This window comes from Chaetodon trifascialis, chromosome 19 (assembly GCF_039877785.1).
Source record: "Chaetodon trifascialis isolate fChaTrf1 chromosome 19, fChaTrf1.hap1, whole genome shotgun sequence".
Classification (NCBI taxonomy): domain Eukaryota; kingdom Metazoa; phylum Chordata; class Actinopteri; order Chaetodontiformes; family Chaetodontidae; genus Chaetodon; species Chaetodon trifascialis.
Genome location: NC_092074.1, coordinates 14,476,522 through 14,492,475, shown reverse-complemented (window position 1 = coordinate 14,492,475; position 15,954 = coordinate 14,476,522). Strand labels below are relative to the sequence as shown.

Genomic DNA, 15,954 nt, shown 5'->3' with positions numbered 1-15,954 from the left:
GACTTAACCCTCACGCGCTTCTGTCATTACATGTATACCAATTATGATATTTGTGGAGTGATGAAGAGCAGTTCTCCCTCTTGATCACACCCAGTCCCACCAGCCGCCTCATGTGCTGTGATCTCATGGAGCTTTCAAGTGTGCTCTGACCTCTCCAGTCATCTTATCTAATTACAACTTCTGATTACTCCAACCTGTTGTTTCCTTCACGTCTTTGTGGATAAAATACCCTCCGTCATCTCAAGCTCGGGGAGAGTTAAAGACTTGGCCGTATTACAGTGATTCGAGGCCACAGAACATGCACACAAACAGGCAGGCAGACAGGCAAACATACGGTAATGATTAGGAAGGAAGTCTTGCCTCTCAGATTCCCACACGTTGGTGATTTCAGCAGCCTTTCCTCAGATACGGAAAGAAACATGCAGCGAATACTCAGCTTCTCCCAGGATCTGTAATACAAGTGTTTAAGACCCTGTTAAAGTTTTCAGCCCAGTGCAGACACAAAACTGGAGAAAAATAGACAAAATAAAATGAATATGGAGTTCACATCTAGCCTTGTAAAGCTGCTAGCCAAATGCAAGCTCTTATAAAGAGTCAGGATTTACTGCATTGATGCACAGTGTAAAGGAAACCCCCTGTTAATCAGTGCTTTTAAACGCCTTTGTAACAAGTGACCAGTGCCGGCTTCACAGGCAGTTTACAGCTTCTATAATTCCCTGTGTGTGTGTGTGTCCAGGTGGTCAGACAGTGAGCACTACTGACTCGTCAGCCAGTAACAGAGAGAGTGTGAAGTCAGAGGACGGCGACGACGAAGAGCCGCCTTATAGAGGACCGTTCTGTGGCCGCGCCCGGGTCCATACAGACTTCACCCCCAGCCCCTACGACACCGACTCCCTCAAGCTGAAGGTAAAACACGCTGTGTGACATGAGAATGAGCGTGCACACGTAGGTTAAATTCACATGTGTACACACTTTTGGTTTAATGGTTCAGTGTTTCTATGAATATCGCCGTATTCTCAAATTCTCTGAATTCTTGTCATTGCGATTCTCCAGCGCGGCGATGTGATTGACATCATCAGTAAGCCACCAATGGGAACGTGGATGGGCCTGCTGAACAACAAAGTGGGAACCTTCAAGTTCATCTATGTGGACGTGCTGAGTGAAGAAGAGGAGAAGCCCAAAAGGCCCGTGAGGAGGAGGAGGAAGGGCCGACCGCCCAAACCCACATCAGTGGAGGAGCTGCTGGAGCGCATCAACCTCAAGGTAGATCAGCAGGATTTCCAGGTTTGCTGTTGTACTTCATGCATTCAGTACAAAAGACGCTGAGTTTACAGCATCAGGTCAACTGTGAAGTTTTCAGTAGCAGTCAAGTTTAGTAGATTTACCTCCACCAATTTTGTCCATTGGATAAACTTTGCAGAAATTAGCTAATCGTCCGACCTGAGAAACCCACCCATCTGGCACCTAAACGGGAGAAAACAAAACATAAGAAGTAAATGAAAAGGTTGCTTTAGCCAAATATCTTCAAAACACATTTGCAGACGAGCAGAGATAAATATAGCGTAGGCAATTACAGGCTGCACATCTTAGGATGTTTGATCTGACGCTGACGCATAAACATTAACACCCACACTCTCACAACCACGCCCCAACAAATAACTCGCATCTTTCATCAAACCTACACAGACCTGTGAGCTCGATATCATCTCCTCCCACTCGGGCAGCCAGCAGGCCTCACCGCCACAAATCGAGAAAAAGACTTTGTGGGTTGTCTGTTTTATCTCATGGCCAAGCCGCAGATTAAAGATCCGGAGTGCATTATTAATTTCACAGCACAGGCGTCCTAAGCTGCGAGTCTGGGTGTTACAAGCGCATCGGAGCGCTCGTGTCCCCTCAGTCACCACCGGATTCCTGCAGTAGGCGAGTTAGACTAAACACATATAGAACGGTTTGCAGCCGAAATGTGCTTCTTACCAGGTATTTGAACTATTATTTCTGTAGTTTGTGTCCTGCTGCTGATGGAAAAAGGCAAAATAAACCCCAGTCCGGCAGTTTTCATATCCAGCATAAACGATCCCGTCAAGCACCATTTGCATTCGGTTGTTCGACTTTGGGTCGACACAAGTGGTCTTCGCTTTTCATCAGCTGGAGGTAGATGAAAGATGAATTCAAGCAGAAATAATCGAGCATTAAGGGTCTTTGTCTTGATTTCTTTTTAATGTAAGGAAGGAATCTTATGAGCCATTTTTTAAGATAAGACTTTATTTATCCCACAATGGGGGAAATTCACATTACAGCAGCAACAAGACAGAGTGCAAGAAGTCAGAGGACAAGAAGACAAAAAATAAAAAGAATACAAATATTGCACAAATGTTATACCCTATGGTAATTTACAATATATACAATACGTACACACTAATTTAAACATGACGATTGCACATGAAAAACAGAGGTTATCAGTACAACTTGCGTTTGAGTGGATGTTATTGTGCACTGTTATACAGTCTGATGGCTGTGGGCAGGAATGACCTGCAGTAGCACTCCTTCCTGCACTGGGGATGTAAAAGTCTTGTGCTGAAGGAGCTGCTCAGGGTCCTCACAGTGTGGTGCAGGGGGTGGGAGGAGTTGTTCATGATGGATGTCAGCATTTTCTACGGTGTCGATTCCTCAGGTTTCTTCCTTATGCAGCGTCCCTCTTCACACATGGATTGGGCTCCATGGACAGTATAAATATGATTTGAGTTATGCTGTAGCTGTCATAGATCAAAGGAGTAAGAATGTTGTGTACTTTAAAAATACTAAATAACATTTGGTTCTACTGGCGAGCCAAAATTTGGAACAAACATCAACAGAGCCTGCCTGTGACCATAAAATGTAAATCTCCACACTTTTGGGCGGACGGACTCGCTGCCAAATCATATCTGGATTTGGAACTCGTGTGAGTTGTTTTTTTTTTTTTTTTGGTCTGGCCAGAAAGACAAAAGACGCTGTGAGCGAGAGGCCCCGGCTGCCTGTGTTTGTGTTAGTTGGTGGTCCTTTTGTTTAGTCCCGCATCAACCAGCAGAAATAGAACAGATACACACAGTTCTCCGCTGTAGACTCCAGCATTGTAATTGATGGTCTCGCTGGTGACACACAGTCTACGTATTCGTCCAACAAAGTGTGTAACGTAGAGCCCAGCAACATTCCGAGTGGGAGCAGTTGAATGATAGCATCAGCTGACTGTACACTCACACGGGGCATCTAGATTTAAAGGTTTTTGTTCGGCGTCTGCAGCCCGTCAGATAACACAGTGGTTTGGGTGACGAGCTTCGTTTGTTTTTGTGTTAGTGTGTAAAACTTTGTCGTCCGTTCAAGAGAGCTTTGATGTAATCGTTCCCACCTTCAGTTATTCTTGTTTCCACATTATGTTTCCCTTTCAAGTCCTGTTTGCCATTTCGGTCACAGCTAGAATAGCTCGGGATTGCGGCCACGCGCACCGCGCTGTGACCTGATTGGTGCAGCGGAGTCGCTAACGTCGCTACAACTCAGTTTTATATGCCTGTCAACGAGACAAAGTTTGTGCCATATTAAAGCGTGTTGACAGTTGAGGCAGCCTTAACCGAATTAGCCACGGCTTAAAGTGATTACATGCCATCAAAAAAATCAAAATAGCAGTTTAGATTTGGCTCACCAGTGGGTTAAAAATACACAATGTGGATGGGAAATTATGAGCAGATGACAAGCGTGTGCCCTGCTCTTTTCTCCTTACCCACCTCTGTGTTTGCACTTTACCCCAACATTTCTTCTCCCTGGTCCATAACTCACATCCAAAGTGTATTTTTCTTTACTGTAGTGGTATTTTTAACCACATGTTTTCAGCCTGTCTGTGCGTATGTCCCACTCTTGTGAACACGATATCTCAGGCGCGCCTCGAGGGAAGCTTTTGGCGTGAACATCCACTTGGACTCAAGGATGAACTGATTAGATTTTGGTGATCAATGGTCACCGTGAAACACAATTTTGGCCACAGCTCAAGAATTCATATGCTTATTATGAGAACATGTCACACAAATAGAATAGAATGATGATGCCACTTTATATCCAGAAGGTCAAAGGTCAGCTTCACTGTAACATCATGATGCTCTGCAGAAACACTTTTCTGGTTTTTCCTTTCCTCCTTAAGTTACGGAAACTTTCAACTCAGATGTTTCTCTCACGCAGGAGCACATGCCCACTTTCCTGTTCAACGGCTACGAGGACCTGGACACGTTCAAGTTGCTGGAAGAGGAAGACCTGGATGAGCTGAACATCAGAGATCCTCAGCACAGAGCCGTGCTGCTCACCGCCGTGGAGCTGCTACAGGAGTACGACAGTAAGTGGACTTGGAAAAAACACCTACACACTTCGGAAAGATGCGTGAGAGAACGCACATGGGTGACTCACTCGAACTCCCTGGCTGTATAACAGATGTATTACATCCGTACTTTCCTGAGGGTTGAAGACCCAGAATTGAGATCCTGGCCTTTGCAGGAAATTCCCACTGAAATTTCCCATTTTTGCAGGAAGCCAGGACTTGAACGTGTCCATGTGCACCTGTGTGTTCATGTAGCATATGTACTTAAACAGGTCGGCTTCTTCAAAGCTCAGTATGCAGCTGTCATTCCTGGGTACTAAGGTGCAACCTTGAAATACCATTACTACTGTATGGTATTATAACTGGATCAACTTTTCTTGCTAAAATGCAGCATACAGTTCAGCTGTGTGGCAAGAAAAAATTGCAAGGTAAGTGCTAACAGCAAATCAGTTAAACCAATGCAACTTAATTCACAGTGTGGGACAAGAGTGATATGTTCCCAGGAAGTGATCACGGGAAGGGATATGGCCCAAAAGTGTTTTAGAATCATGGAAAACACTCTAACTCGCTAAATCTGGTCGTGTTGCTGTTTTCTTGTATTTTCAGGCAGCAGTGATCCAGAGCGCAGCGGCCTGTCGGGCTCCCAGGAGAAGCTGCTGTCTGAGGGTCGGGGCCTGGTGGGGGACTCCCCGCGAGACTCGGGGTGCTACGAAAGCAATGAGAACCTGGAGAATGGTAATGACAGCTTTGCTTAGCCTAGACCACCATTACCCAAGACCCAGTCTTGGTCTAGACTTGCCCCGCTGTAGCACCACAGCGAATCTTTTGCCCCCCCCCGCCCACCTGTTGGCTTCCACCTCTGCTCCATCTCTTGCCATGCTTCTGCAACGCCTCACCCATCTCACTCCTCTGGACCCACACCTGCCAGTCAAACAGCTCCTGCTGCTGCCATATCTGCCTTCACACCTTTACCCCTCTAGTATGGGTACTCTGTAGAAAGGACCCCTTATCAGCTCAAACACTCTAAACTTCTACTGTCCTATCACTTCACTTTCTTCATCACTCTTTCCATCTCATAGGCATTCTGTATCGTCAGTGCCAATGTCCAGTTGTAACTGAGAGGGAGCCAGGTCCAAGACCACTAAGCCTAGTCCAGCCCACAATGCTGGGAGCACAGAGGGAGAGATCCTCCACAAAGCACAGAACTGTTCTGATGAAAGCAAGCTCACTGCCCAGTCACGGACTCAGATTCCCAGCTCTTCCATCCGTGGATGCGAGGCTGATAGACGGATATCAGGACGATGATTATGAGCTGCGAGAGTATTTCTTTTAAGTGTTTTTTTTCCCGATGTAGAAGAAGAGCTTGCAGAGTAGCATGTCAACAAATGCCTGTTTCTTTGCTGTGGTGATTCTAGAGGCCGATTTTCAAAAATGTACTCGTCAGGTGACAGATCACAGCTGCCGTTGAAATCTGTCGTCCTCGCACCATTTCAATTTGCCGCTCCCGTTGTGTTTATAGTGACCGTATTGCACAAGCGATCATACATAATGTGCCTCAGAAAAAGATGTGGATGAAAATATTTTTCAATTGTAGCGCATAGATTGTCGGAGAGTTTATCGAGGTCTTACTTGTGAGATATTCATCTTTGCTTTATTTTTGAAACTGCTCTTTCCTCCTACGCAAGACTGTATGCTTTCCTTCCTCCACACAGAACATTCTTTTTAACAGCTCCATAACTCATAAATCACTGCTTTGTCAAACCATGTCTTCTCTCTATAACTGTTGGGTTCCAGTGTAACTACTGGGTTTCCCTTTTACGTGTGTGTGTGTGTGTGTGTGTGTGTGTGTGTGTGTGTGTGTGTGTGTGTGTGTGTGTGTGTGTGTGTGTGTGTGTGTGTGTGTGTGTGTGTCATTCAGGTTCAGCAGTAAATCGTGCAATCTGCCTCAGCGGAGATTTAAGTTGTGGAATAAAAACCACCTCTTTGAAAAGGACTCTGGTGCTGCTTGCTTTATTTTTATGCTTTGCCTTTTTTTTTCCTGCCATGCCACTAAACACTCCTTAACTAGCTGCATAACATTTAGTAAACATTCTGCATTTCTTCAAGCAGTTTCAGGGTTCCACAGTTCTCCCGCTTTTACGAATTCATGAAAACATTAATATGTGATTGTATATTAATATGGATATGAATATGGATGAGTCCAGAGAATTGGCAAAGCAAAAACCGATCATTTGAATTTAAATGATAGAAGGTCATTGCAAACTTTCTCCTTTTGGGGGGATAAAGTCACTGTAGAGCCCTGAATGTATGCTTTTTTTCCAATCAGTATACCTTTCTTTAACATACATGTGTCTGATCAGTTTTCCTGTCGCTAGGTGTTGCAATTCTTCCTCATACCATCGAATGACTTCTGTAATCTATCAACTCATCATTTCCATATGCATACATAACATGGGGGTGTGTTGGTCAATAAGTAAAAGGCACATGATGATGTTCAGTCAGTGAAGCCCGTAATTGAAGAAGAAATCAATGACAGCGTCTTTAGGCTTAATGACATGTTTTATTCATTTGGAAACTCTTTAAAAGTATATCAGTCGGGTTAAGTTTATTACAGTCTGCACAGTGTTATTATATTTGAGGGGTAACATGATGTTTCATGATTAACTTGCCTTTAATGATGCTGCTATACGATCCAGTGACGCAGCTTTTATTAATAAGACATTCTCAGCTTGTATTTCATTTTAATTATTTCTCGAGCGTTTTATTAGACAGTCAGCAGACCTCATTCTGCTCTGACTCCGTCTCTGAAAATTAACATTGTAATTAAAGTAAATATCTCCTGCGAGTGTCACGTCATTTAATTTCTTCTAATCCCCTCTATCCAATTGGCCATATATCAAATCCCAATATGCTTAACATTTCTGGGAACCAGTGAGACATTTCACGACATCCATTGAACTTATTTCTGTCATCCAACCATTTAAACTCCTTGGCAAGCCGCACAGAGTGGCACCCGTCCATTTCATCCATCCCTTTTTGCTCTGTCAGCCAGAGGATAGATGGTAAGTTGCTTCAGCCTTTTGTTCCAATGTTTCTGAGCTGTCCCATCCAGATATCTTTATTTGGGATTGCTGCTGCGACCACAACAAATCAGCCAGTTTGGTCATGAGTCAAAGAGCTTATCTTATCCCAGTGGCACTCCACCCCTCCCTTCTTCATAAACATTTGTCTAATTTTGACTGCGGTTAGCAGATAAGCCCCGAGCGATAGGAATGTTTTTCAAGCGACTCGGCTCTGGCAGACTTGTTAAGGATACTTGATGTTGTGAACATGTTTTTCAATGATGCAAACATACATGATATGGTTTCCTTCTTTCTTCTTTCAGCAATTTCCTCCAACTTTGCCAAAATATGCAGCTATAGAAAGAAACAAATAAAGGAAAACAGTGTGGATGAAAAGCAGCCAAAATGTATGAAATGCAGTTTTTTTTATATCAATGGAGGCTTGGTTGTAGCAAGCTGAAGAGTAACAGGAGGGAAACTTGAGGTATTTGGTTACACTAGAGTGAAAGTGTCTATGTCTAATAACTAAGCGAGGATCAATGTTGTCATTTCCCAGGTAAAAGCAGAAAAGCCTCCCGCTCCAGTCGCTCTTCAGCAGGCCTCCAGTCTCCAGACTACCCCACCCTGCCCATGACCCTCTCAACAGAGGCCCTGCAGCAGAACAGCAAGAACCAGCGCACAAAGTTCCCAAAAAGCTTCTTCACCAAACCCTCCCTGAAGGGCTTCAACCTGCTGGGGCTGCGCAAAGCCCAAAGACAGTCCCCCATCCCGGCCAGCCGCAGCTGTGAGGACCTGGATGGGCCCCCACAGCCCACTGGACCCTGGAAACGCTCCCACTCTCTGGGAGATCTGCACTGGGAGCAGAACTTTGAGAAGAAGGACCTGGGTGTGGAGCTTGAACTCACCAAGGAAAGACCCAAATCAGGCATCGGTAGCCCCACGAAGGTCTGTAGAGATGAGGGTTCCCCGGCTCAGAATGGGACTCCGACAGTGAGCCCAAAAGGAAGGGCCGACAGACCGCCCGTGCCCTCCCAGCTGCCTCTCCGCCCTCCTTGCCGCGCAACCCAGCCCTCCAACCCTCCAGAGCCCCTCTCCAGTCCTACTCCAAGCCCCCCGGAGTCGAATGGAAGTGGGGAGAGGGTCATCAGGACTCACCCCAAAAAGCCTCCTGTCCCTCCTCCCGTTCCCGCCAAGAAGTCTAAGGAAAGACTAGCTAATGGCCTACGTCACCCTCCTCTCTCTCTCCCCTCCTCACCATCTCCCACTCCCTCCCCAACCCACTCCATCAACCGTTCTCACCCCAGCAGCCCTATAATCCGCAGCCCCAGCCCCGGTGCCCCTGCTCTGCCAGCCAAGACCCCGAGCACCCCCACCAGCCCCTGCGCCACCTCGTCAGCCTCATCTATGGGCGAGGAGTCAGGCACTCCACCAGCAGTGCAGCCTCCGTGGCTCTCAGATCTGGGCAGCAAGGTGGCTGTTTCAAGGAAGGTCTCCCATGCCAAGATGAGTCCGGACCTGCTCACCATCCTGGAACAGCGGCTGGAGGCGGAGGGCATCGATCTCACAGAGGAGCCCTACTCTGACAAGGTTAGCAAAGTATCGTTAACCTAAATGTGAGACGCAAAAAGCAGCACACAATTTAGATCACAGATTACACTCGGCGTGACTTTAGCTTTTTAAGCACACAGATGCACCATTTGTATTCTGTCTCTCCTCAGTAACGGATCATTCTGAACTTTTTGTACACACTTATAGATATATATGTCTACATATATATATGTGCTGATAATTAAAATAAATATACACTCAGGTACAAAGATGAGATGAGGAATTCTATTAAAAACCACATCTTAGCCCACATATAACAAATACATATGAAGTCATATTTCCATGGTTAATGTGAAAATGGGGCTCCAAGACACCTCAGGGCTGTACTTGTCTGGCGTCAGGCTCTTTTAGTTTAGCATCGTAACATGCCTAACTTAACTCAGTCATAATTTGACTGCAGCTTGGATCCAAATTACTCTGTGTTGAGGCCAACAACATCAGCAGCTTGCTTTGGAGCTCATTTAGTTTAAAAATAGAGACTAATAGAGTCTAAAGTTTGTGTGTTTCTTTTTGTGAGGGAGGGTGTGTGTGTGTGTGTGTGTGTACGCGCAATAATAAATAAGCTGCCTGGAGCTGAGGGAAAGACTGTGGGCTGAGTCTCACTATGATGCGGTTCAGACTGTTAAGTTTATGGGCTGAATCTCACTGAAGGCAGACGGGGTTATAAAACCCTCTTCCACTCGCCAGACCCCAGGCTGGGCCCCCTTTAAGATGGCGGAGCCCCCGACGCTGGCAGGAAAAACGCGCATACACAAACACGCAGGCATGAAGGGATGAGGTGAGAAATAGTGCGTTAGACCGCAGCACTGCACTGCTGGATTCCTGTTAGTCAGAAGCAGGTTGGCAGAGACATGAGAGGCACTCTGCTGCTGAAGTAGCAACATGTAGGATTTGTGCCTGCACAAGCATAAACAGTCAAATTTTAAAAGTTGAAAACAAATGTTTGGTTTTAATCTTTTTGGACACGATATTTGCTGGTGGACATTAAGAAATCAGCAGACGGAGTATTTTATTCATGCAAAGTTATCGTAAGGCAGCTTAAGGCAAAATAAGAGAGAATGAAATCAGGTTTTTGTACATCTTGGAGCTCGTTGCCTAAAGGCTTCTGGCCCCTTAGAATCCAGGCGGTGCGAGGGGGAGGCCTGTGTGACCTCCTCTCCATCCCTTTCTCCGGAGCGATCCTTTCCTCCATCCACCCACCCTTTCATCCTCAAAGGATTCCGGTCCAGCTCGGCCAACCAAAACCAGGCCTCGCTGGAAACGGGCCCTGGCTCCAGGTGTCTACACAAAGAGGGAGAGCACAAGAAAACACGTTCAAAAAGTTCAGCACAGTTTTTGTGCCACTGCTCGTCGAATTCCAAGCACATTTTGGCATCCCGTCTTCCCTCTTCTCTCATCCTAATCTGTTTCCCTTTTATTAGCAAATGTACAAACAGACCTCCAAAACATGATCTAGCATGTGCTTTCAGTGAAAATAGGGATTATGGTATTAGTGATGTACTGTGTGGGAGCCGGAACAAATCGCACTGACCTGAGCTTCTTCTTGAGTTTAATTATAGTGTCTATTTTCTAGTACATTTGTCTTCATATCTGTCTGACTCCTTTTATAATTGTGCTCATTACCTTGGCAGAAGATGTTCTTATACAAGTAATTTGACGCCATTAGTCTGCTTCATTCATTCATGAACAACCAGATCTCGATTTTCATAATGACCGTAATAAGTCAAAATGGATTCCTCTCTCAGTGCAGTCACGTCTAACTAACGTCTCCCTCTTCTCTTCCGTCTCTTCCAGCATGGGCGGTGTGGCATCCCCCAGCCGTTGGTGCAGCGTTACTCCGAGGACCTGGAGCAGCCTGTCAAGGACGTGGCCTCCACCATAGACCAGCTCCGAGTCAAAGAGCTCCGCAAACAACACCGCATGGCTGTAAGGCAGCGACGGCACTGATTTCCTAAGAACTTCATATCAGTGGAGATGATGGTGGAGCAGTTTTTGAGTTATAGAGCTATATAAACGCTTAGCGAGGCTTTCCTGGAAAGCAACAATGCAGGCTGGAAAATAGGCCAGCTGTGACTGTAATTTCTCTGCACCCAAGGCTGGCGCCGTCATTGAGGAGCAGTGGTCATTATGCTTTAGGGTTTGTGCAAAGTCTTGAAAGTTTAGAAAAAAAAGCTTAATTTTAACACTTGTGTTCTCAAGGCCAGGGGTATATATGACTTTGAATGTACTCCTTTTAAAGACAAAAGTCTTTTCATATTTCAAACTATCTCGCCGTCATGTTTGTTTGTTGTCTCCAGACGTCAGAGTTAGAAAAAATTAAATGAACAGCTGGCAAAGTAAGCAATGTGACAATATAATTTCATTGTCGTGAGTAAAAAGGAATTCTGTAAACTTTATTTTTTGCATTTGCATTTACAGCAACAATTTAGATCTGATGATGAAGGCTTCAAGTGTCTGGAAATGTTTGGTTTGGCCTTGAAAGTGCTTGAATGTTGCTGTACAAACCGTGACTCTTACTCCTCAGAGTAGCTCCTGTCACTAACGCCTCTTCACCTCACTGTGTCACTCAGATCCCTTCTGGAGGTTTGACAGAGATGTGCCGGAAGCCCCTGCCCCCAGGTAACATCAGCACGGTCTCTGATTGGCTCACCTCCATCGGCCTGCCCATGTACGCCACGTCTCTGGCGGCGGTGGGAATTGACACGCTGAGTCGCGTGGCCTCGTTAACAGAGAGCAGCGTGTTGGAGGCCGGGGTGCGGGATGAAAGACACGCGCGGCGGCTGGTCAGCGAGGCCCGCCTGGTGAGCGCACACAGAGAGGTGCAGTCCTAACCGTGTCGGTGGAGTCCTTTAACGTAACAGGTATTTACTCACTGGTCAGCACCATCTCATTTAAACATGGTCAGTAATTGGCCACAGGACTCGACGATCACCCGAGTGACCACAGCCCTACAGTACTTCCTGTCTCGCACGTGTCAAAAGACTCAAAGTGAGCCACCCTGCTCTCTGATTTTCCCTCTTTATCGCTCTGTCTTTTCTCAAATGTTTACGGCATTGAAGAGTTTCTCCGAACAGCCAAGATATCAACTGCCTTTAAAAAGAAAAAAAAAGAAAAAACGACGGACTGTAGACTCTCTCAGAGGGATGGCTTCCGTTCTGAAGACGCCCCCAAAGTCTTAAAATAAAGACTTGGATCTGCCTTGAAGGAAGATTGCACACTCTTTTGTAGGACGGATGTTTTTTAAATACGGAAAAGACGGTTTACTTCTTGCATATTTCATAAGTGCTTCATTTTCATCTTTTGTGGCGAGGCGACATTATCCGAGGGTCTTTTGAGGAAGGAGCTCAGCCAAAGTGATTTACTTCACATTCAGCCTTTCTTTCCCACTAATGGTTTCATAACGACAATGGCAGAATTCACTTAATATCCGGACTTTTAATCAACTAAATACATGCACCGAACCAACTGCGGTGGTTTTGAGATGGCTTATTTTGTATCATGTTTCTGTATTATAGCCTAACGCATATCTGAATTTTAAAATGATTTATATGTTAAGATTTTGTGTTTGCCTTTTGAATGTTGCAGCCTTATTTGGAGGCCAGCTCTCAGTCATTGCTAAGCTGAAACAAGCCGACGTCACACCTTTATATTTCATATTATCCTGTATGTCTTGTTTCGCTGCACATCTCGGATGCACACCTTGCTCCGCTATGAACAGGAGTCTTATGGAAAGCTCTGTTTTATTCCAGTAGTCACAATCAGCTTTCACAGCAACAAAACATTCCCCGTGTATCCAAGCACATATTAAGTTGCCTTACCATTATGAATGAACAGCTTCGTCAAATAGGACATATGTATAGTGGTGACTATACCGTGACTGGACTGAGGCTGAACTGTGCGAACCTTTTTTTTTCCTGCTCTGAATGTGTCTGAGAATTAATTAAGGTTTTATGAAATCAACCAGATAATTTCAGTGATGCACGCGGACGCGAGCCGCAAAACACGCCTCTGATGGATTGTGGTTTCTACACCCGCTGGGCTCAGATGATTAACCACAAAACCACAGGCACGACACAGACGTCGTTCCTTGTTTAACATCCCGGCGCAGTCGCTGTACATGTTCCACGCAGAGGGCTGTGGGACCAGGCGGTGGGGGGGAGGGGAGAATAAAAATGTTCCAAAGACACAGCTGACATCTGGGCTGTCATATCTGGAATTTATTGGACCGTCTACACTTCGGCTGCAGTGTTCAAGAATCTGATTTATAGCTGCATAATAAGCTGTTTGGGCCTTTTTAAACACATTATACTGTAGCTGTAATCAATGCTGGTCTGGAAATCTTAATTAGACTTTTGCCAAACACGCTGAGGATAGATGGTAAGAACAGTAATTATATCAGGTGAAAAGCTGCCTTCCAGGGTCAGCATGTACACTATGACATTAAACAGTCTTGCAAATCAGGGAAACACTGTGTCGGGTCAGCCTGTTACAAAAACGATGGGCCAAAAACAGATCTGAGAACAGCCAGAAACTCATTTCATTCGCACGCTCTGCATGAAATGGAGCTAACAGATATTCCTCCTTTGTGGGTTTTTTTTCCGTTTATTTCTAATGGTGAAGTTCTATCATTCACACTCAGAACTGAACTTACTCCATTGATTTCCTATTTAAAAATTTGACCAAGTGGTATTGCTAAAAAAAAAATTTTTTTTTTTTTCCTTTTTATTTGCAGTGGGCATTTGATAGATAGATGTTTGATGCCTTTTGTTTCCTCTTCAATCAAAGTGGTGCTCTGAGAAAGCGAGAATGCGGGTCATTGTTAAAAAAGTCAAAGACCCGTGGAGTGTTTTGTAAAGAATGAAAATACTGACACTGTAAATGCACTTTAGAGGGTAAATCTAGCTGTTTTCTAGGCGACATTGGCGACATTTTGTTCACAGGTCCATAAATGGACATTTGTTGTCAGGTATTGTAAAGGGTTTCAGTGGGTTATGCTGGTATTTTATTTTAGTATTGAGTTCCCAATGCCAAGTTTAATAACCATTCACGGGTTAACCTCTTTCCAATTATTCACTTCCAGTTTTCCAGTCTGTTCTTGCAGTCTTAAAAAAATAAATTCTTAATTACATATATATAATGCTTAGCAGAAGTTGCACATTCTGTATATGTAATTGATATTTAAATAACTTATTTTTGCTTTTTTTTTCATATCACCTGTAATTAGCTGTACTATATGAATAGCAATACCTTCCTGCATAATGCATATTGCTTTAGCCAGTGAGGAACTACAGTATGTATTGTAAAATATGTGTACAAATTATTTTATTTGGTTTTCATCTACCTAATGATTGTCCATACAGATTTGCTTGTGTATTGAAACAACAAAAAGTAATGTCCATAGCTATTTGTCATTCTGAAATATAATAAAACTGTTTCTTGCCATACGCTGGTCTTCTGATTGTTGCTATGCACTTAAACACACACACACGCACACACACACACACACACACACACACACACACACACACACACACACACACACACACACACACACACAGTCATGGAAAGATGTGGGCATGTCTCATCAGTGTGGTTAACTGTGACACTGGACATTGGCCTGTTGATAAGTTTCTTAATGACGTTTTGAAATTAAAACTGAAAAATGTGGATGGTCAACAAAAGGAATAATAACTCTCAACTTCATTTGATTAAAAGCCGTCTGTCCAAGCATGTTATTATTTTATTCTTAGATTTTCTCGGGTTTGGTCAAAAGGGAAAATAGCAGACAATTCTGCAGCCTTATGGGATGTCTCCACCACAGTTTCTCTGAATTATGAGTCCTGTACCTGCTCTAGTGTCAGAGGTTCAGTTGGCGGTTGGTGCTCTGAAACCGAGGAGCTTAAAAACGCTGTCTTGTCTCGTATTGCCTCATTTAGAAAACCATACACATCTGCACAGGACAGAGACGGCAGAGTTCATCCGTCTGTCTGGCTCTTGCTGCGGTGCAGCTGTTGTCAGTGAAACGGTGCAGAGGTTTTACAGTCTTATCCCAAATAGGTGCTCAGACCATGCGCCCCCAGTTTGGTAAAACTTCATCCCAAAAGATCTGCATCTGAGAAGATTTTACATGCATGAGTTCTATTTCAGCCAGTGTTTCGCATCCTTCTGAGTGGAAACACGTGCAGACACAACCGAACAAGCATTTCCCTCATGAAGAATAAAAACAAAAACCTGTTTCGTGTGTCTTTGTTTGCCAGTTGCTCACAATACCAATAAGATAATCATTTTCTTTGAGACAGCTGAAATGAGCAGTTAGCTTTCCACTTCACGACTTCTGGCTTCCACAGACACAATTGCTCATCCAATTCAAAATATCTCAGGAGGAAAAGATGAGACCTTGTGCCTCGGGTTTCTTGTCATTATTCTGAACCACTTTCCTCTGCGGTGCTTATGCATGTCTGTGACCAATCTATAGCCAGAATTGCCTCCATTTCTGCCGGGGATCAAGATGTTTCACAGTAAAAATATTTTATTTCAGTATTCCTGCAATGAATCCAACAATGAATGTCGATGTTTCATTTAAATGGCAGAATCACAGCATACTTTATCATTGCAGAGCATTACAAAGACCATAATGACCACATTGGATGGATTCCTCATCAATAAACCGTCATGACTGTGATCCGTTTATTGACCCTTACAGGGAAATTCTCTTGCTGCTCATTTGCCTTCTGGGAGGTCAGAAGTCACTGAAGTAATTCCTCTGAAAGAGTACATAAAGTCTGACTCCTAAAGTTTAGTTTAAAGTTGGAAAGCAAATGCAACGATGTGCTCCCGGGGTTATTCCCCCTGCTCAGAATCCGTGTGATTCTTATTATGGTAGGGTAAATTCAGTTAAGGGGCCTCTTACTCTTAAGTGGGTGCCCTTTAATACAGACACAGTGGGCC

At 44.5% G+C, this 15,954-nt stretch overlaps 1 protein-coding gene across 7 annotated transcripts in view; it reads left to right on the top strand.

The window, feature by feature from the left end:
- Positions 1-14,450, top strand: part of sash1a (SAM and SH3 domain containing 1a) — a 166,309-nt gene extending 151,859 nt beyond the window's left edge. For all 7 annotated transcript variants that reach the window (XM_070986904.1, XM_070986899.1, XM_070986903.1 and 4 more), the window contains 7 exons: positions 737-906; positions 1,054-1,263; positions 4,204-4,354; positions 4,943-5,071; positions 7,955-8,985; positions 10,801-10,932; positions 11,577-14,450. In XM_070986904.1, the coding sequence (XP_070843005.1) occupies positions 737-906; positions 1,054-1,263; positions 4,204-4,354; positions 4,943-5,071; positions 7,955-8,985; positions 10,801-10,932; positions 11,577-11,837 (2,084 nt within the window). In that variant the 3' untranslated portion in view covers positions 11,838-14,450. The remainder of the gene's footprint in view (positions 1-736; positions 907-1,053; positions 1,264-4,203; positions 4,355-4,942; positions 5,072-7,954; positions 8,986-10,800; positions 10,933-11,576) is intronic.
- Positions 14,451-15,954: the final 1,504 nt, after the last annotated feature.